At 39.6% G+C, this 23,338-nt stretch overlaps 1 protein-coding gene across 2 annotated transcripts in view; it reads right to left on the bottom strand.

Moving 5' to 3' along the window:
- Window positions 1-209: 209 nt before the first annotated feature.
- The window catches only part of kcnk9 (potassium channel, subfamily K, member 9), a 30,018-nt gene continuing 6,889 nt past the window's right edge, over window positions 210-23,338 (bottom strand). The window contains exons 2-3 of one of the 2 annotated variants that reach the window (XM_077548874.1): window positions 21,733-22,536; window positions 210-2,416 (exon numbers count right to left, since the gene is read on the bottom strand). In XM_077548874.1, the coding sequence (XP_077405000.1) occupies window positions 1,530-2,416; window positions 21,733-22,363 (1,518 nt within the window). In that variant the 5' untranslated portion in view covers window positions 22,364-22,536 and the 3' untranslated portion in view covers window positions 210-1,529. Of the gene's footprint in view, window positions 2,417-21,732; window positions 22,728-23,338 lie in introns of those variants that run through there. The other variant, XM_077548873.1, reaches the window with a different exon arrangement.

The raw sequence follows: 23,338 nt of genomic DNA, 5'->3' as shown, positions 1-23,338 counted from the left end.
TTTTCTTTCTAAGAACGTTTTGGCACCCCGACTAGTCTTTAAAGTGGAAGTCAACCTTAAACATTTCTTGGCAATAATATTTTACAAGTGACCTCACTAGTTTAAACGTGACATTCTGATTAATATTTCATTTTTGAGATATGAGTTGTGAAGCAAAATCCAGCCATTTTTATCTATCTCAGAAGGCGGCCATTTTGCCACTTGCAGTCGACTGAAGATGACGTCACAGTTGCTCAGGGCTCAGGCAATGACCAATCACAGCTCACCTTTTTTTTTTTCTGAAGCTGCTCTGTGATTGGTTGTTACTTGAGCAACACTGATGTCATCTTCAGTCGACAGAAGGTGGCAAAATGGCCGCCCCCTGAGATGGATAACAGCAGCTGGATTTTGCTACTTAATTCATAATTCCACTAACACAATATTAACCCAAATGCCATATTGTGACTAGTGAGGCTGCATAGAACATATTATTGTCTCCAAAAAAAAAAAAAAAAAATTGGGGGGGATATACTTCCCCTTTAACACAGTATTCTCATTAACTCATTCACTGCCATTAGCGGCTATAGACGTCAAAAATTCATTTGAACTATTTCTATTAGTTTAACATTTTTTCCCACTTTTGCTAACAAGAGCATGAAAACCTAGATTTTTTTTATTGTTCGTTCAGAACAGATATAAAATTTGTGATTAATCGTTAGTTAACTAGTGAAGTCATGTGATTGATTACAATTTAAAAAATTTAATCGCCCCTTATTTAAAAAAAATAAATAAATAAGGGGCGTCAGACGATTAAAATTTGTATTCATAATTAATCGCATGACTTCAATAGTTGACTCATGATTAATCACACATTTTATATCTGTCATAAATGTACAATAATTTTTTTTCTAGGTTTTCATAAAAAAAATGAAATAAAATGAAAAAAAAAATTAAACTAATGAATTTTTGACGTCTATAGTCGTCAATGGCAGTGAATGAGTTAATATTCTGTTTGTGGAATATAAATTAAGAAGAATTTCCCAGACATTTTCAAACATCTCAGCCATGGTCGGCCATTTTAAGGGGTGAGTGTGGGTGGATCGGCGGGGCCTCAGGTAACAAGTGAGTTGTATCATGTGATGTTCGCAAGCTGAGCCGTGATTGGTTGATACCTGAGCAACTGTGATGTCATTTCCAGTTGACAACAAGTAGCAAAATGGCCGCCCCCTGAGATGGATAACGACGGGTGGATTTCACTGCTTAACTCATATTCCACAAACATAATATTAACAAAATACTGTTTAGACTACCGTGGCTGTATAGAACATACTGGAAAGAAAATAATTTGCGTTGACTTGCCCTTTAAATAAAAGTTTTCTAGAGTCCGTCTGGAAGGTCTATCAAGTGTTTGTGTGTGTGGTAATCCCTTGGAAAAATAGACATCCATGCTTCATGCTTTGCATCCCATGAGAGTGTTCTCCATCAGGAGCAGAAAAAAAGAAAGAAAAAAAAGGGGAAAGTGCTTGAGGTGAGGTTCGGCGAGGGCGGGACTAGATGGACTTCCTCCTCCTCCTCATGAGCTGGAGCTTCTCCGTGAAGCTGTGAAGGCCCGGCGACACCGAGCTGATGGGCGACGGGTAGAAGCTGTTCTTCAGCGTGCTGGGCGAGATCTCCTCGATCTTGTAGGAGATGGCGTGATAGTAGTGTCCCGGGTTCAGCGAGTTCTGATGGGAGAAGGCACATCCCAGCCCGCCCATCAGCCCCCCGGGGGCGGGCAAATCGCGCGAGTGGTAGTGCAGGCAGGAGCACACCGATTGCAGGTCGCTCATCTCGTCGCGATGGCTCTCGCGGCCCCCCGCCCCCCGCCGCCGCCCCCGCTGCAGCGACTCGTCCTGGATGTGGATGATCATGCTGTTGCGGTTCCCCGCCAGCGAGGCGCGCTCCTCGGCGTCCCGCCGCTCGTCCTCGCTGTTCATAGTCAGGAAGCGCAGCACCACCAGGTTGAGGAAGGCCCCGATGACCGTCAGGCCCACCAGGATGTACATGAAGCTGAAGGCCACGTAGAGGGGCTTCCTCTGAAGGGCCCTGTTCTTCTGCAGGGCCACAAAGTCCCCGAAGCCGATGGTGGTCAAGGTGATGAAGCAGTAGTAGTAGGACTGGAAAAAGCTCCAGTCCTCGTAGTGCGAGAAGGCGGCGGCGCCGATGCACAGCGTGCCGATGCAGGAGAAGAAGCCCACCGTCACCATGTTCTCCATGGAGACGTCGGTGGTGCTCATGCCGCAGCACTTCTTGATGCGCTTCAGCAGGTACTTGACGAAGGTGTTCATCCTCTCGCCCAGGCTCTGGAACATCACCAGAGTCAAGGGGATGCCCAGGACGGCGTAGAACATGCAGAAGGCCTTCCCCGCGTCGGTCCCCGGCGCCGCGTGCCCGTAGCCTGGCGGGAAGGAGACGGAAGTGCGTTAGTTGCAAAGTTTTTGTTTACGGGGGAGGTTGCCAAAAATAAGCAGAGGTGGAACTGGCACACACCACCTTTTTTTTTTTGTTATCCAATTAGTTTGCAGGGAGGTAGATGAGTTTGGAAGAGGGAAGACTAATGCAGAGCCAGTGACGCTTTTAGCTAATGAAACTTAAGCTGCTGACTCACAAACGTTCAAATATACGCCCGTGCGTGGTACACTTTTATAAAACTCTTATTATGAGGAACGTCTCGCATAAGCGGCCTTGCTGCTCACTACTATTAGTAGAATAATATAGAACTGCCACTTTTTCTTTACAAATGTAGTCTTGCAAAAAAAATAAAAAATAGACAATCTACAGCTACATACACTTTCTGTATGCATTATCCAGAATTAATCATGCATTATTTTGTGTCCTATTCACATTTCCAACCTTACATGTTTTATTATTAAGTATATTATTCATGATTTAAAATAAATGAATAAATAAATATACTGTATGTATATACAATTATTTTCAAGGAACATGTAAAAAAAAAAAATAATAATAAGGATTTTTTTTTTAACAATATCGCTGTGATATTGTTAAAAAAATAAACAGTAACACAGTAATTTATACTTTTTATAGATTTTTTTTTTTTTGGTACCTGGTATTGGTATCGGTGATTACTAAAGAGTTGAGTACTTGTGTTAGTATCGGTCTGAAAAAAGTGGTACTGAACTTCATGACAAATTAGTATTTTTCAAGTAATATATTTAAAAAAAAAGCAATGAGAAATGAGAAAAACATTCGAGAAAAAGTTATAATAAGAATTGTATTTTTAATTTTATTATTTAAAAAAAAAACTGCTACATTAATGAGAAAAAAATTCCTGAAAAAGTTGTAATAAGAATCGTTATCTTTAATTTGATTATTATTTAGAAAAAAAAGGTCCAATATGAGATTAAAGTTGTATTTCTTTACAAAAAAAGCTATAATTTGAAAATAAAGTTGTATTTTTTTTATTTCGAAACGGTCTTGATATCAGAATAAAGTGATAAGAGGAATTTTTGGCAAGGGGAGTTAAAACAAATAGTTTTAATACTATAAAATTAAAGTTACAATATATTACAAATATTCTTACTATTACAAGGGGACATTTTTAGATCAAATTCAAAAGTATTGTCTTAATATTATGACAATGAAAATGATATGAAAGATTAACGTTGCTACTTTTAGAAGAAAACGTCTTAACATGAGAAAAAAAAGTTTATTATCGAATGGCTGTACTGTCAGGTCAATTTGGTCTTTTTTTTCTTTTTTTTTTTGTAAACTAATCTGCACTCGATGTCCCACACAGCACAGCATTGTTTTAAACGGCGTGTGCTCTTGTAATGACTCAATGATGCGTTGTTGTCTTGGGAACGCTCGTATTTGTTGTGCCGTGCGCAGGTGCGTTTGTGATGTGCGTGTGTGCACAGGTGACGCTCGCGTTTGTTTGTGCGGAGCCACAAAAAAAACAAAACGCGCGAACACAAAAGGAATGGTTTGAAATTAAATGGGGGGGGGGGGGGGGGGGAGACAGTCGAGGCAAGGAAAGACAAACAATCGTGACGTCATCTGTGGTCGCTCACAAATATTACATCATGGGAGGACGCGTGCACAAATCCTTAAACTGTTGCCTCCATGTTTTTGAAGGTTTTAAATTGCAAATACTGTATACTGAGAATGCAAGTGCTTTGCATCTGGACTTTTTGAGTCATTGGTGCTGAAATTGAAGCGACATAGCATGAAAGGGGCAAATTCCATTATGATGTCTCTCCATTATAATATCATACATTTTTCAATTATCTCACCATGCAAATTGGCACGGCCTAATGAATACATTACGCAGATTTCGTAACAGCGAGAAGACAAATGATAATACGTGTTCAACTCTGTAACAACCTGACAGCGTATCGTTATAAGACTACTGCATATTATGCATATAATTAATGATGACGACAGTAATTCAACACTGCAAGGTCCCTTTATATTCAACGGTCTAAAAGCTGCATTAAAAAGTGAAAAGGTTCAAAATTAATCTGCTCTCTATTGTACATGTCCAGAGATGATACATAACATTAGCATGTCGGTATATTTCCTGTAGTTACAGGATAATTCTTAGCTCATTCACTGCCATTGAGACCTAAATAATTCATTTTAACTATTTCTATTAGTTTAACATTTTTTTCCACTTTTGTTAACAAGAGTATGAAAACCTGGGATTTTTTTAAGAACAGATATAAAATGTGTGGTTAATCATGAGTTAACTATTGAAGTCATGCGATTAATTAAAACTTTTAATCGCCTGATGACCTAATTTTTAATAATGTTTTTTTTTTTTGAAAAAAGATTATTAAAAAAAAAAAAAAAGATTATTAAAAAATGAGGACATCAGACGATTACATTTTTAAATTGTAATTAATCACATGACTTCAATAGTTAACTCATGATTAATCACAAATTTTATATCTGGTCTAAATTAACAATATTTTTTTTCCCTAGGTTTTCATACTCTTGTTAACCAAAGTGGGAAAAAAATGTGAAACTAATAGAAATAGTTCAAATGAATTTTTGACGTCTATAGCCGTCAATGGCAGTGAATGAGTTAATATGGCGTTAATTAGTTTAGTTAGTTAGTAATACAACACTGCAAGGGCCCTTTTTTGTTAAAAAATTAACATTATTGTAGACTTTACTCTATAGTACGTGTCTACAGATGCTAAGCTAACATCATTAAGTTAGCATGTTTTTTCTGGCAGGGTTTAATATATTGTCGTTTTGTTAGTTATTTAATTGAAGTTTTAGTGAGTGTTATTCCATATATATAGTTTGGTTATATTTGATTTTGTGGTTTGAGTGGTCTGACAGCGATGTAAATAATTGAACATGTTACTGGAGACAATTTGTCCGTGTCTACAGATGCTAAGCTAACATCAACAAGTTAGCATGATTTTTCTGGTAGAGTTCAGCAAATTGTCGCTTTGTTATTTAATTCTAGATACTATAAGGCGTTTATCACCCATCCACTTTGTCTAGGATCGTATTTGTACCACGTCTAAAAACGCTTTACATCATAATCCATGAACCAGGAAGTAGTCTGCTCCCAGGCAAACAAATGCAACACTCCACACTTTTCTTGTTTCACTTTTTGTTAACAGTTCCACTCTACCCCGCGCCACTGAGAGCCATACTTGTTAAAGTTGCAGTCGTTCCAAATGAACAGTTGGCCTTGAGAAAGAAAGATAAAGGGGGGGGGGGGGGGGAGAGACTAAATTAAGTATAGCAGTCACATGAGTCCTCAGGCTGAATGGTTACTTAAGATTAAAATGACTTCCATTCTTGGCTGATGTCTAACTCATTCACTGGGTATTTCCTGACCCGCCGAGGAGTTGCACGCAAACACCTCAATTAGACCAAACAATCGTTGAGTTATGTAGGTGAAAATCAGATGTGAGAGAGCCAATAAATTATTATTGAAAATTATTTAAAAAAAAAAAAGTCTGCACAGAATGTCGTTTAAATCAATGTGACACTTTTCAACAAAGAAATTACAGTGAGTCGTGTTTTGCTGCTGGCTACTCGCATGTCTAGCTACAATTAGCATGCTTGGATAAAATTAAAATGTGTGATTAATTGTGAGTTAATTAGGGAAGTCATGCGATTAATTGTGATTACAAATCTTAATTGCCTGACGGCCCACATTTTTTATGTTTTTTTTTTCATTCATTCATTGCCATTGACGGCTATAAACGTCAACAATTCATTTAAACTATTTCTGTTAGTTTAAGATTTTTTTTCCCACTTTTGTTAAGAGTATGAAAACTTAGATTTTTTTATTGTACATTTAGAACAGATATAAAATGTGTGATTAATTGTGAGTTAATTAGGGAAGTCATGCGATTAATTATGATTACAAATTTTAATCGCCTGACGCCCCACATTTTTAATAAAAAAAAAAAAAACTTATTTATTGCCATTGACGGCTATAAACGTCAACAATTCATTTAAACTATTTCTATTAGTTTCACATTTTTTCCCACTTTTGTTAACAAGAGTATGAAAACTTAGAATTTTTTATTGTACATTTAGAACAGATATAAAAATGTGTGATTAATTGTGAGTTAACTAGGGAAGTCATGCCATTAATTATGATTACAAATTTTAATTGCCTAACGCCCCAAATTTTTTATAATGTTTTTTTTTTTAAACTCATTCATTGCCATTGACGGCTATAAACGTCAAAAATTCATTTAAACTATTTCTATTAGTTTCACATTTTTTTTCCACTTTTGTTAACAGGAGTATGAAAACTTAGATTTTTTTTTATTGTACATTTAGAACAGATATAAAAATGTATGATTAATTGTGAGTTAATTAGGGAATTCATGCGATTAATTATGATTACAAATTTTAATTACTCATGAAACCATCATGTTCCATTTAAGTCATACCACAATTCACTTTTTTTAATTACTTTTTATTTGTCTCTCACTATCAGTCATGCATTATTCATAACGTAGTCAAGGCTGACACTCATTAGTGCCCACGCCCAGTCTCGCCATTAACGCCACAAGTGTCCAGCACTTGCTTAAACCAGAGCCTTTTCCTCGTTCGTTTCATCCGCGGGTTCGTCCGCCTCCAACCTTCTCAGGTAGCCCAGAGGTGTTCATTGCTGCGGGCTTTGGCATTTTAATGAAGGTCAAGAAGAGCGCAGAGGCGAGAAGATGTCAGGCGAGTTAAGGGGGGGGGGGGCATATAGGGGGGTGTCGAGGTTAACTGGGAGATCGTCAACTGTCAGGAATTTGCCCGGAATTTATTTTAACATCAAATGTATGGCATCGCTCTCAGCAGCTATGCATCAATTTAAAAAAAAAATGTTGGGAGTATAATACATTTTCTTTATATAGTGCAAGTTGTACATGCTACACAATAGAACATGTATTTAAAAATGAACTTAAATGGGCAGTCAACCCCCCCAAAATATCTTTTTTGTGACAATAACATGTTCTATGCAGCCCCACTAGGCTAAATATGTTATTCTGGTTAATATTGTGTTAGTGGAATATGCGATGAGTAGCAAAATCCATTTCAGGGGGCGGCCATTTTGCCACTTGCTGTCGACTGAAGTCAATGTTGCTCAGGTCTCAGGTAACAACCAATCACAGCTCACCTGTTTTCTGAAACTGAGCTTTGATTGGTTGGTACCTGAAACCTGAGCAACATCGATGTCGACAGCGAGTGGCAAAATGGCTGCCCCCTGAGATGGATAAAAAACGGCTGGATTTTGCTTCATAACTCATATTCCAAAAATGTAATATTAATCAGAATGTCATGTTTAGACTGGTGAGGTCACATATAACATGTTATTGTTATAGTTTAACTCATTTGCTCCCAAAAACGTATAAATACGTTCTATTTTAAATGTTTTAAGTGTCCCAATGACGTTTATGTTTTTTTTTTAATGCTAGAGTATACAGAATGCTTTGATGCAGCCTCTCAACTGCAAAGAATGGTTAAAGAAATTGTAGTCATTACACAAACGGCCAGCAGGTGGCAGCAGAGTATAAGAGATCAACCAGGGCCATGTTGCAACAAGCTCATTTCTCCAGTGTTTTCAACAGATTTGTGAATAATGATGAAACTTAGCTATATTCTAATGTTAATTGCTGCAAAATGGAAACAGATACAAATATACTTTTTTCCCTTTAAAAAAATATATATTGCCATGGTCCCTAAAACGTATTTATATGTTTTTTATGTTGGTGTTTTTTATGCTAGAGCATATGGCTTTGATGCAGCCTCTGAATTGATGAGAATGCTTAAAGCAATGGTAGTTATTACAAAAACGGCCAGCAGGTGGCAACAGAGAATAAAAGATCAACCAGGGCCATGTTGCAAAAAACTGAAAAGTGACAAAAATTTTGTCCACGTGTGGAAATACACTTTTGAGTACAATCAGCAGCCACAATATTAGGTAAGAAAATTGGGATTTGGATTGACACTGTCCTTCGTTTATTGTTGTGTAGTTTCTATTTAGCTGCCTGCGCCAGAGGGACAAATGCGATCCCATACACGTCTCGGGTACGAGATTCAAACTCCTCAGGGAAGAAATGCTAATAGCGACGCACGCCACCTGCATTGAGATGTTCACATTTCATGTTCTCCCGTAGTTACTGTAAACGGAAGCGTTGGGTCGCATGCGCCGCCAATTACCGGCTGAATGAACAGGAATGAATTCACTCGGCGATATGCACCCACCTTCGTTGGCCTTTTTGGAAAACAGAGATGTCATCATTCATTCTAGAAAAAACATATTTTCATATTTTTTGAAAATTCATTTTTTTTTAACAATCTAATATTCTAGCATTAAAAATAAATTGGTTATAGAGCGTCTACATGCTGCAACAGACACTTAAAGGATCAAAGAATTCAGCGGAAAAAAAAAAAAAAACGAAAGCCGGCAGCTCTAAACACGAGGAGGCAACAGATGCACGTGGCGCCAAACAATGCGAGGAGCTGTCAAGACGATGCACACATCCTCGCCGGCGTTCGCTTGCCGCGTGACAGCGACAGCTTGTCACTTTCTAAAATGTGATTGGGCGTCTTAGCAGAAGGCTGCTGGTAACCACCCCTGACCCGCATAGTCCAAAGGTCACCCCCCCCCCCCCCCTCACCCAAGCCAAGCTGCGACTTTACATTTATAGTCCACCAGGCTGTTCTTGGATCTCTGACAATTCATTTTCCAATTCCAGCCCCCCCCCCCCCCCCTAAAAAAGAGATTCCTCATGTTTCCATTCATTTCACTGGTGAAAAATCAATTTTTTTAGAGCGTGGTCAAAGAAGGAATTAAACTCGCAAGTCAAGTTGCCACTGTACAAGAAAACAATGAGTCATCAGCCAACTTATTACTCATTATAGAACCATTCAACAATGCCCCCCCCCCACCCCCCCTCCTTCCTAGCAACACTGCCGGCCAGAGATAAAACAGCGAAGGGGGGAGATTGGGGGAGGGGAGGGGGATTATGAAGAAATGACTCAGGCAAACTTCAAGGTAAACTATAATTTCGTGTTCCTATTTGACAGCAATTTGTTTCCTTTTAAATGCGGGCACTTTGAAATGTTTGCTGTCCTCAGTGATCGGGAGCGACTGCAGCCTCCCCACTGATGGGATTCATCGCTAACTGCTAGCACTAATGCACAGCGTATGAATGACTTAACAACCTGCTTGGAACACGATTGTCTTCATATAAAAACGTAAAAATGTTCTAACAAGGTAAATAATCCTAATGTATCCTATTTTATGCCATAGGTTTTTAGAAAACTAAACATTTTTTAATTTCCCTATCAGGTAAGAAACAATTATTTAAATTTAATTATTAATAATTATTTATTTAAAATTATATATATATATATATATATATATATATATATATATATATATATATACATTTTGTTGTTGATTTTTTTTCAAAGAAGACAACCTAACGAAAACAAAATAATTTTGAAAAATGTAATTAATTTTCACATACAGTTAAAAATTTAATTTGTGTATTAATTCTTTTTGTGCTTTTATTTCTTCTCTATTATTAGTATTTTTTCTTCACATACTTGCAATGTCACTTTTTATTTTATTATATATTTTTTTATGGTAGCTAGCCTCCATTATTAGCTTAACTCATTCACTGCCATTGACGGCTATAGACGTCAAAAATTCATTTGAACTATTTCTATTAGTTTAACATTTTTTTCCACTTTTGTTGAAAATCTAGATTTTTTTTATTGTACATTTAGTTTTGTACATAAAATTTGTGATTAATCGCGAGTTAACTAGTGAAGTAATTACGATTAAAAACTTTAATTGCTTGACGCCCCGAATTTTTTATATTTTCTTTCTTTCTTTTTTTTATTCATTCACTGCCATTGCAGGCTCTAAACTTCAATTAGTAAAAAAAAAAAAAAAAGAAGTTAATTTTTAATTTTAATTTTTTTTTCACTTTTGTTAAAAAGAGTATGAAAACCTAGATTTTTTTAATTGTACATTTAGAACATATATAATTTGTGATTAATTGTGAGTTAACTAGTGAAGTCATGTGATAAATTACAATTTAAAAAAAAGAATCGCCTCTTGCCCTTAATTTTGCCCTTTTTTTTTTTATGAATTTATGGCAGTGAATGAGTTTAAAAAAAATCTCAGTTTTTGAGCTAAACCCGATCGAATATGAGAGAAGTGCTTTGGTGCCATCTTTCATTATCTCAATGCAAAGGAACTATGTTGAAGTGTGGGAGGAACTTCATTTTGTCTAATAGAAAATATTTACTTGGCTGCCATTTGTGGCATCTATAGACAATTACAGTATAAACCTTTTTGAGGGGGGTGTCAACTACTTTTAGATTTTTTTTTTTAAATTATATATTATATGTTTTTCAATGCACAATGACAACATTTTTAACCATATTTTATTTCAAGTGAGAGACTGTTTGCAAGACTTTCAAAGATTTCACTTGGGCATCTACCGACGGATCCACTTCACAGCCAAGCACAAGAGCCATTTGGACGGATGCAAATGGCAATAAAAGCTTTTTCCTGCGGCTCAAACTTTTTTATGTGGATGCGCCCGTAAAGAGACAAGAGGGATGATGCCAATGAATGCTCAATTATTTATAACCTGCAACTGAGTTTTAATGCTACCAACCCAACAATATGTTTATTATGACCAATAACAAAATGCCACAATTGTGAGGTGGCTGGATTTTTTCGGCAAAGGAGAAGCGCTCACTAACAGATTAAGAGTTTAGCTCATGCAAAATGGAAGGATGATTCTGTTTTTATTCTTCAGTATATTTTTAGAATCTCAACTCGGGTTTGATAACGTATCCCGAAACTCTCTGGAAGCGGTTGCATTAAGCTCATGTAAGCAAACGCTTGCCTTCAAAGATTTCAAATCAGGACCGATGCAGCTGGCTCGCCCGGGTCCCAGGTGTCACCCTTCGCCCGCGCTATAGGCTCCTTCCTGCACCTAATGAAGCTCGTCGACCTGTGTCAGGAATTACGGCCAAGCGGGGCGCTGCTAAGCAACAGGCACTTGGCCGGTTCCCGCTCTGAAATCACTTCCTGAGAGCAAGTGGCACCACTTGGCCTGTTGCGGCCTCGCCCCCATCGGTGCAGTCGCGCCGGCAAAAGCTTTCACCTCAATCACGGCAAATGTAATTCACCAAACTGAAACCGTTAACATATTTGGGGGGAAAAAAGGGAAAGGGGTGTAATGTGCATGCCAGGCCAGTAGTTGGCGATGTCACAGGGCATGACACCATTTTCCAGTGGATTTTTTTTCCAACAATGGATTATATGCAACGGCGATGAGCGGGAGCGCGCGGTTGGGGGGGGAGCAGGTGTGGGGGTGCGAGTGTTGGAACGCGGCCGGCAGTGGGCTTAAACGGCGCTGATGTGTAAAACTCGGAAGTCCGTGGCATCTACCCCATTGGAGTTTTTGAGATTTTAACCAAAAATGATACTAATAGAATGTTGTGTAACACCAATTTTGTGACTTAAAAAGAAAAAAAAATTTTTTTTGATAATCTTTACGTTTCACAGTTTCATAGTTTTGCTGTGACCAGTATTATTTATATACAATATTTGTTTTTCAAAAGTTTCAAAATAAATGAACTTATTCCCTCCCAGCCATTTTCACTGAAGGAACCCTCTTCGCTCCCAACTGTTTTACTGGATTTTGACCGATTTAGCAAGGCTCACAAAATATTGTGTTCAATTGCTATAAAAACATGGAACCTACCAAAAGAAAGATTAGAGTCTCTTCTTTCATCAGGAAAAAAAAACACATTTGTATTTCTATCTGTTTAAGTTTTGCAGCAATTAGCATTAAAATATAGCTAAGTTTCATCATTATCCACAAATCTGTATAGAACTGTGGGTAAATAAGCTTTTTTTCAACATGGCCCTGGTTGATCTCTAACTACTATTGCTTTAAAGACCTCTTCAGGTTAGAGACTGCATCAAAGTCTTCTGTATGCTCTAGCATGAAAAAAAGCATAAAAAACATTTTAAAAAAATGGATAAATACGTTTTTGAGACCATGGCAATATTTAAAATAGAACGATTTTATACGTTTTTGGCAGCAAATTATGAATCTTTTTTTTTTTTTTTGTGGCTGAAAGTGTAGGCTAATCCTTCGACCAGCTCAGAGCAGGTCTAAATTGAGGCGCAAGTGATGTCATGCGATTTTGATGGATTTGATCAAGATGCAGGCAGACTGACTCTGAGCATGAGTATAGAATATCGGGAAAAAGTAGGAAATAGATATATGTTATATATTTATGTAACTTTCATTTTGCTGAAGAATGGGGAGTTCAACATTTTATGAGAAAAAGTTGTAATTAACAAGCCGGGATTAAGTCAGACTTGTAAAGAATAAAAAAAAATAAAAAGTTTTTTGCTCACCCTTTTTCTCATTAAATTGCCTAATTCATTCTTACGACTTAAATCTCATAGCGTTACTAAAACTGACCAAATACTCCTTCGTCAGGCAGCGTGAATAATAAGCAAACAAACAAACAAAAAAAACACGCAGACCTTATCTCGCAGTTTTACAACCTGTGTGGGTCAACACTTGTGCCAGTTTGTGTGTATTTGTTTTCCACCCTGCAGGGGTGCCGCATTTAGCAACAGAGACACTACTCGTGCTTATTCCAAAATAAATAAATAAATAGCGGACCGCACACTGTTCACGAGCCGCCAACGCACATTTTCATGCTGCTGTTGTGCGCCGATAACTCGGAGGAGTTGCGTGCGCATGCGCGCGCGCGCGCGCACGCACACACACACACTCCCACGGAATCAAGTGGTTGTGAGAAGACTGCGTGGGAGCGCATTACAGCGCAAAGGCTTCATGGGGAAGATAATTGTCAGCGTCCAGCAGGAGAGAATTAGCAGCAGGTGGTCCTGGCGGAGTCGTGTCGGTCACATAATCATCACCGATATCGTATACTGTACTCTGATCCCCTATTCGTGGGGGATAAGGATCGAGCCCTGTCCTGTAATTACCTAAAGATGGTGGAAAAGGACTAGTTTTGTTGGAATGAAGCTCCTCAACTCACTAGGGGTGTGCCCCAAAAAAAAATCGGTTCTCATTTAGTATGATTTAGTATCGATTTTAAATGTCCCAAAATCAATTTTTTTTAAATTATTTCATACTGTCTTGCCTTTGTCTGTGTGTGCCTTTATTTAGAGCGCTGTTCATGTTGTACCCGATTTGGCCACTGAGGGGCAGTGTGGTTCTACGCGGTCTAATACAATGTTAAGTTGTAGCCACATTAGGGAGTAGAAGGAAAAAGTCACGATCAAATTATTCCAATAAAAGTTGTTTTGTTGCCGTGTGGAGCCGTTCTTTTGAGTGATAAAAGTGCCGCGAGTAGCGCGCTAATTAGCGTTAGCGAGTCAGACTGGGGTAGATCATTACGATTCCTTGCTCAGCTATAGATTGGAGCAAAAATCAGTGTCAATCAAATCATTTTGAATCAAAAATCGTTCATAAACAAAAATCGAATCACAGACCCAAAAATCGGAATGGAATCGTGAGACATTCAAAGGCCCCCACCCCTACAACTCACTAGAGGACGGGAGATAGCAATAAGCTGATAAATAATAATAAATAATGAAATCAAAATATTAAATAATATAAAATATAATAATACTAGTGATAAACTGCAGTTTGTCTTCTGTCCTCACGGGCCACATTAAACCCCCTGATGGGCCGGTTCTGGCCCGCCGGCCGTATGTTTGCCACCTCTCATTAGACTATGCAGGTTGACCTATTGTTGGGAAAATTGAGCACATATTTAGACTCTATAGAAATTTCTGCATTTATCATTAGAACAACTCTACCTAACGTCAATTTTATGGATATTATTCATGCAATAAAACATCGAGAACTTCTATTACAAAGGAAATAAAAGGAGGTTGACTTCCCTTTGTTCTTATTTTCCATTTGAGAGACAGGTGACAAGACGTGACATTTATAGCATGCACCTAATGCAAAAAACAAAAAAAACAAAAACCTCTAACCAAGATTAAAATATCTCAAACTAGAATAGTTGTTTTTTTAAGACCAGTGAAATATTTTTTTTAAGCCAAGTACCCCTTAACCATATAACTAAAAAAATAAATAAATAAGTAATTAAATTATTTAAAAAAAATTGTGCACATAAAAATTATTATCAACATTAAATGTCCTCCTTTGGGCTCGTAGTAAAGCTCTTAAAAATAAATAATTAACTAAATTTTAAATACAAATTTTCAAGTGATTAACAGTTGATTCCAGGTTGCATATGACAAGTTGGGTCAAACCATTCGGGTATGGGGGGGAGACACCCAAATTGAATATCCTACTGAGCATAAAATCAATTTTATGAACTTCTATTTTTCTGAAATATATACACATACTTTTGAAATATATTTAAATATCGTACCCCCATTTGAGAGCCACTGTTTTAAGACACCGGTGTTTGTTTTTAAGCCAGCCATGTTTACTTCAAGTCCAATTTGTCTCGGCAGATCCGTTTGCCTAAATTATGCAACATATTTCTCATTTCATGACCTCCTCTTTTTTTTTTTTTTACCGTGTTTTTGCAGTACGCAGCAGCCATAAAATAACAAAACAATCGGCCGGCCAAAGCTAAACATGAATCCTGCTTAGCCTGTTTTCTTTCCGTACGTTTGCGAAAGCTGCTTTTGATGTGTTCAGCCCAGGGCAAAGTGATATACCGGGGACCGATATCAAGCCAGTTGCAATTAAATACTGCAGGGCCACATCTCTAGGTGATACCCGCGCGTTAGAGCACATTATTTTTTTTATTTTTTTTTAACGTTTTAATGGCTTTAGCAATAGCTGATAACATCTTTACAGAGCACTTTATCCTCTGTTCAGTTTCTGCTGAGAGCGACAAGCCAAATGCTAAAGTTAGCGGCTAACGTGATAGCGCAGACACGTTGAGACACAGATCCAGCTGTAGCAACAAATCCGCCTTGATAAAGATAACAAGATGTCAGAACATCACCAAGGCCAAACGTTAGTTGCCCCCTGATAGCAATAGCTTCCTCCCACTGCCTTGCTTGGTAACTAATGTAACGCTAAAAGAATGATTGAGCTTTTTTTTTTTTTTAGCATGAATGCTCGCTAAGTACGCTCAGTCAAGATGCTGAACTCAGACAAGTTTTTCAACTTCTTTTCCACCGTGGGGCACATTCATAATTAATTCACAAAAAAAAAAAAAAAAGTTGCCCAAAAGTGGTCGGTGGACAGCAGGATGCCCGCGAGGCTAGCTAAACGCGATAATGGCTCCCCGGAGGATTTCAAACCCGGCCCACATCACATCTGGATACTTTGTCTAACATTCTGTTTCAACTACAGGAAGGACTTACACTAGGTACAAAGACACTATTTGAACACCATATGGTGAAAAAATGTATAACTATAATTAGCCTATGGTATGCTACTACGTTAGCATACCATAGGCTAATTATAGACTACTTTACTTCACAGCTCTAGGTCCGGATCCCCCCGTTGTGAACCGAGGACCGACTTGCATGTCTAATCTTCTTTTTTTCCAAAAACGCAACTTTAAAACAACTTGTGTTTGCTATACTCATCAATCTTCACCAATCCAGTTGATGATTGTATTTTCTCGGCGCCATCAAACATTTTCACCGCCTATTTGCGCTCTCATCCCTCCTCCAACGGAGACACTTGATCACGTAGCGTGACGGGCTGCTTATTGAAAAATGTCGTGCCGGCGCACTTTGCAGCCTAGTAGATTATTTTCACTTTGCCGAGGCCGCCCGCCGTGAACTTGATGGAGGCCTCGGCGCGGATCGATGGGAATGTTTTCCCGCCGTGCCGGTGATCGCTGTGGGATTCGGACGCTCCGGAGTCTGGAATTGCGCTGGGCCCCCCTCGGAGCGTAACGGTCTGCCCCTCGGCTATTAGAAAATGTGAGCAGCTGTCAAGGGAGCAATTCGCATCGAAACGTCTTACATGAGTGACACAATGAAGTCTTTGGAAAGCAGGGGCTCGTCTCATTTCAGCTACAAGCATGCTAGGTGATTAGCAAAAGGAAGCCAAAATCATTTCGTATTTGTAAACAATAAGCTCAACTGAAATAACGACAAATATTTGTTGTGTGGCACCACCAGCATACCTCAAAAGGCTTACGTTTTTTTTTTCTTCTCGATTTCCTTTAAAAGATATCTAAATAAATCCAGCTGATCATGTGGGTAAGGAAGATTTATTGAGCGGATGTCATAAATAGTTCTCCAGAAGGTCACAAGACTGTCTGGTGGCGGAGTTGCCACTTCTAAAGAGACCAAGTGGAAACACAAACGTCCCATCATCGGGTCTGCGCGAGGCATTTTCACAAAAAAATGTTTGCTTGGGTTAATGATAGCCAGCCTGCTCATAAAAATAAGAGTAACGTCTGTGTCATTATTTCGAGCAACATAATTACTCAAAAAGTACTTGAGCTATGTCTGAATATCCACTATGTCTATATTTATACACGATATTCTGCGGGCCTTGCAAAATCGTGAGTGAAGGGCATTGCTTCAGTGAAAATGGCTGGGGGTGAACGAGTTAATTGCTTACAGTATATATATATATATTATACACAAAAAAATGGAAATGTCAGTTTTTTGTGTCTGTGAACAGCCACATGAAGAGATCAGTAAAAACGGATTTATTTATTTATTTTTATATTATATTATATTATATTTATTTATTATATATTATTTTTATTATTATTATTATTTTTTAAAGACCAGAAAAAACGGTCTTTAAAATAATAATAATAATAATAATAAAAAGCATGGTGCATATACAGTAGACCATATATCCGCCCGTGTTGATATTTCCGACATTTAGCCGAGGTGGCTTTAGTCTCCTGGCAACGTTGCGCCTGCGTCGCCGCGGCCGCTCTTGTAGTGAGAGCCTTCGGTGCAGCTGTCGTGGCTAAGTGTCACATTCTGTGCAATTACTCCCTCAAATCAACAGAGTCAAGCTGCAGGTCAGTAGGGGTGAAAAGGGAGGGAGGGAGGGAGGGAGGGATGGAAGGGACACTTGTAGTTTTCACAATCATCAAGAAAGCTACTTTTTGACCGTAACGGGGAAGTAGGAAGTGGCCTCAAAAGTCATCCACGTCTTCTTATCAATGGAGTTTTGTGAGGCGACACCTTCAGCTGCAGATTACGTTCCTTTTTTTTTTTTTTCATCTCCTCGGTTTGATATTCAGAGGCAAACAACTAATCCTGTTATCCACTCAACTTTGATTATTTTTTCAGTTGAAACCAACAGGGTATAAAAAAAAAATAATAATTAAAAAAAAAATATATATATATATATATATAAAAAAATATATATATATATATATATATATATATATATATATATATATATATTAGGGATGTTAGAAAAAAATTGATTCGGCAATATATCGCGATATTACAGCGCGCAATTCTCGAATTGATTCGATATGCAGCCGAATTGATTTTTAAACATCAATTTTTTATGGGAATATTCAACAAAACGTCTTAATTAGAGTTAGGGTTCACACTTAAAGCATGGAAGAATGTTATATTGATGGAACATTAAGCCTTAATATCTTATTTCAGTGCTGTTGAATGACTGCAACCTGTTTGTTCAATGCAGTGGCTCAGTTATAAGCCTGAATTTTCAGATAAATAAATACATTTTCATACAAATCTTACAGTGTACGTGTACAAGTTTACTGATTAGTATTTTCTAATTTTGAGTAAAAAATAAATGAATCGCAACAATCAATTTTTAGATTCGTGTCGGGATTAATCGGTATCGAATCGTGACCTAAGAATCGTGATCCGAATCGAATCGCCAGGTACTAGGCAATTCACAACTCTAATATATATGTGTATATATATATATATATATAAAGCTCATTATAGTGGTAGTATAATTTGTATAGTATGTTTATTCATGAACTACACCCATTACATACACTAGCAGTTATGATGATGCGCCGTAGCCTGCTGCATATCAAATGAGACATAATTGATGTCGTTAATGGCGTGCGACTATAATACTACATGATAACGATGCAGGAAATGGACCTAAATGGCCCTGAGATCCCTTTGAAGCACTTCAGCGGAACAATGTATTTGACAGGATATCGTTCGATGAGCTAGCTTGCTTCCAGGATGCTTATTTCATTTTTGAATAGTATGATAAGTTTCGGCGCACTTCAGGTAAGACTTTTCGGAAAAGTAACCATATTTGATTGCTTCAACTTGATGGGGAAATGAAGAAAAAACAAAAACGATATAAGGGTTGCAAAAGTGTGCACACCCCTTAAAACTAGTAATGTCACATCTTACAGCACGAGGCCTAGTCCACAAAGAATCAGAGGGATGTCAGTGTGCCAAGATATGCTAAATATACCATGCAAGAGTCATTAAATAGCGAAAAAAAATGGCACAACAGAGACATTACTAAGGAACTGTTCATCGCTCCAAAATTGATAAAGCACAAGAAGAAAATTGGTGAGAAAGTCTAACAGAAGACTGACAGCAACATTGAAATAGCTGCAGGAATTGCTGGTAAGTAGTAGAAGAAGAAGTCTCAATGCTACTAGTGCAACACAGTAGTGAGTTTTAATTGTGTATTATTACACCAAAAGTGGCACTTGTATGCTGTTTGTTCACACTAGTAAGACCATTCAATGCACTAGTAGATTGACATGGCACTGTAGTAGAACATTTGTTAAGAGTGGCTTATTCCGCTACTAGTGCCATTTTTGGCCTAATAGTACACAATTAAAACTCAGTAGTAAACTACTGTGCTGCGCTAGGAACACCGAGTAGCCATGTGTCACGCACTAGTAGCCTCTAAATGCCCACTAGAAGCTGTGCCTCACTAGTATGCGAATGTTGTCTCCTACTAGTGCGCTGAAATTGTCTACAATAGTGACACAAACATTACTAGTAGTGAATACAATAAATTCTGTAGAGTAAATTTGACTCTACTTCGAGTGGGACCAAATAGCTTCAGTTTACAGTAAAAAAAAAAAAAGTAACTCAAGGGTTGAAGAACGAACATTGAGCTACCATCCGAGCTATGCCACTCCTACTGTTTACTTCTATCCAAAAGGAGACCAAAAACATAATTTTTAATTGACTCTCTTCCAAGTGTAAATTTTACTCTATTTGGAGTGGCACCAAATAACTTCAGTTTAGAGTAAAAAAAAAGTAACTCAAGGGTTGAGGAACGAACATTCAGCTACCATCCGAGCTATGCCACTCCTACTGTTTACTTCTATCCAAAAGGAGACCAAAAACATCATTTTTAATTTACTCTCTTCCAAGTGTAAATTTTACTCTATTTGGAGTGGGACCAAATAGACTCAGTTTGGGATATAAAAAAAAAGTAACTCAAGGGTTGAGGAACGAACATTCAGCTACCATCCGAGCTATGCCACTCCTACTGTTTACTTCTATCCAAAAGGAGACCAAAAACATCATTTTTAATTTACTCTCTTCCAAGTGTAAATTTTACTCTATTTGGAGTGGGACCAAATAGACTCAGTTTGGGGTAAAAAAAAAAAGTAACTCAAGGGTTGAGGAACGAACATTCAGCTACCATCCGAGCTATGCCACTCCTACTGTTTACTTCTATCCAAAAGGAGACCAAAAACATCATTTTTAATTTACTCTCTTCCAAGTGTACATTTTACTCTATTTGGAGTGGGACCAAATAACTTCAGTTAAGAGTAAAAAAAAAAGTAACTCAAGGGTTGAGGAACGAACATTCAGCTACCAGCAGGCAGGCCCGTGAAAGACTTTGGCGAAGGCAGGCCGCAGGGAATGCGAGCGCTTGATAACAACATGAATATTACAGTGGCTCGGGTAGCCGTAGCCTGGAAACAACGGCGAGCGGCGAGCGGTCGGCCACGGCTGGCGGCCTCTTAAGTGTTGCCTGGCAAAAAAAAAAAGTGGAGGACCGGGCCCTGCGATGCATTAGCCTCTCAAGCCCTCACCTTGAATAACAGCATGTGACTCCCCATTACGGGGCGGCCCCGTGACCTCGGCACAAAGAGAGAGAGGGGGGGGGGGGGGGGGTTGAAGCGACAATCAGGCAACAAGTGCAACACAGTCAGCCCAACGAGACGTTTGCGGCTGAGGCGTGTAAAAAGAAAGCGAGCGGTAGCTGGAAATAAATCTTCATGACGTAAATGCACGCCGGCAATTAGCATCAAATGGAGGTGACTTATGTTCCCTTTAAGGGGGAAATCATCAACAATAAATGCCGGCTATAAAAACACAACAGGGGGCAGGGAAGAAAGAGAGAAAAAAAAAATCTTTCTTCTTTATCATCCTGAGCTCTGCACAGTTCACCCTTAATTTCCCTTATTGTTGCTCTCTTCCTAATAAATCGTAAAGGGGACGGGGGGGGGGGGGGCATCATAACTGATGGTGATTGGCTTATCATGGAGGTGTCATGTCATGCCTTAATAATAACGCATATATTTGTGCAGTTGTATTTAAAATATACTTTTAAAAAAAGTTATTGGTGTTAAAGATTAGATAGAGAGAAAAAATGCACTGAGCTGTCACCAATGTCTTACAAATGCAATTATGCCATCTAGTGGCAGAAAAATGACCTTAACACAACTCACTATCACACTCGTTTTTTTTTTTGTTTTTTTTTAAACCGTACAGTACATCTTTGACATCAAAATCCTGTATTGTTGCCAATCAAGACATTTCCAGAAAGCACTTCCGTTTCTTTGTATCACAATGATTTGTACTACTACTTTTGCAGCTGTACAAAAAAAAATAAATAAAAGAAACTGTTGCATTTTACCCATGGTTTGCCAAGATATTAGAAAGACCTCTCAACTAACGTGTCGGTGTACCTAATGAAGTGGCCCACGAGGGAGGGAAAACGCACGTGTGACAGGGCATCGGCAGTGACGTCACGGCCTAACGACGAAGCGTGATTCTTGCCCTCACAACAATCCACACAACTTGTAAAAAAAACAATCTCAACATACATCCAAATAACTCGTCAAGTGCACGCGCAAAAGTTGAGTTAAATGCGCCAAACGCTGCGCTTGTTCCACATACGCCAACTAATCCAATTGAACGCGCAATTACGCAAAAGGTTAGCGTGCGCAAAGAAACTTTTCACAGGCAGCGAAATTCATTGCTCGGCGTGCTCGCTCGGCACTTACCGATGGTGGTGATGACCGTGATGGCAAAGTAAAAGGAGCCGGCGAATTTCCACTGCACCCCGGCCCGGTGGGGCTCGGCCTCCATGATGATGGTCTCCAGCCTGCGGTAGTCGTCGTCGCTGATGTTGTACTTCCCCTGGAGGCGCCGCTCCTCGGCTTCCAGCTGCTCCTTCTCCCTCATCTCGAAGTCGGACTCCAGGGCGTCGAAGACGGCGGCCCCCACCAGCAGGTAGGTGAGCGTGCAAACGATCAGGGATAAGGTCCGCACGTTTTGCCGCTTCATGGCCACGAGGAGCCGGCGAGTGAGGGGCTCATGTCCCCTCGTGTTCCCCGGGATGGTGCGACGAGAAGGGAGGAAGCCGAGCGCACTGCGCCTGGAGGCGGCGGCGGTGGCGGCGGCGGCGGAGGACGACGCGCGGAGGGGCGCGCTCCGATGACGGGGGCCGAGGTGGGCGCCTGCGGGGCTGCTGCTGCTGCTGCTGCTGGGGCAGCGGGACGACAAGCCCGGATCGCGCTCCTGGTTGGCCGAGAGACACAAAAGACTGCTGGAGCGCCTGGACCAGGAGCCCTGCAGCCGCGAGACCCTGCGCAAGACCCGTCCGAACCAAGTCCTCCCGGTGCGCAGTGCCATCAACGAGCTGCTGTCAGAAAACCGCTTGCCTGCTGGCTTCCGCCGACACCGAGCATCATCTGGACATCTTTAATATTCACGCGCGCGGCGTGCAGGGGAAGCTCCCGCGGCGTGGCATCCTTCGGAAGTTTCAGCGCCAACCTGTTCGCCGCAACATCCTCCAGCATGCACTTCTTTAAAAAAAAAAAAAAAAAAAAAAATTTTTTTTACGCACGCATTCCCCACGCAAAAAAAAAAAGAACAATCAGCCGCTGAAAATCACCGAGCGAGCATCTCGACAAAATGTGCTGAGTGGCCAAAAGAAGCCGCGCGGAGTGAGTGCCACTTGTGGCCGGGTTCAAATATTCCACGCGCGCCGAATGACAACAGGTTCCATCGCGAGGGTATTCAGCGTCCACACAAGCGGAAGGCGCGTGCGTGTGTGTGTGTGTAGCGTTTTAGGGGGGGGGGGGGGGGGGGTGAAGACAAATCATATGCGTAAATGGACCCCGTGTGCGTGCGTGACGACCGTGGCACTCGGAGCGGGTGGGGTTTGTCCACTTACGCATCGCCCTCCCTCCACCCACCAACTTCAATTAGACAATACAAGGAAGATTAGAACAACAACTTGGCGGTGCGATCGTGCGAATTGAGAAGGCGCGTGAGTGAGTTCACCGCGCGTGTCGCGAGCTATTTCCACGCGCGAAAGAGAGAAAATCGGTGGGCGTCGCGCTCCTGCATCTCTTTTTTTTTTTTTTTTTGTCTTTCTGAAAAGTTGAACACAAATGATGGCATCTTCTGCACCCCACTCATTTCAATGTGAGAGAGTGGATGGAGCTGTCTAAGGTGCTGAAAAGCCCGATGGCGCATTTTGCTGCAGCATCACGTTTTAATTATTATTATTATTATTTTTTTGAATGCATTTCAGATTCGGACTAGTTCAAATTATAAAAAGTTAGTCCAAAAATAAAGTCAGGAAAAGAACATTTTAGGGGT

The sequence above is a fragment of the Vanacampus margaritifer genome, chromosome 17, assembly GCF_051991255.1.
Source record: "Vanacampus margaritifer isolate UIUO_Vmar chromosome 17, RoL_Vmar_1.0, whole genome shotgun sequence".
NCBI lineage: Eukaryota > Metazoa > Chordata > Actinopteri > Syngnathiformes > Syngnathidae > Vanacampus > Vanacampus margaritifer.
Note: the sequence above shows the minus strand (reverse complement) of the source record. Positions and strands in the feature narration are given on the sequence as shown.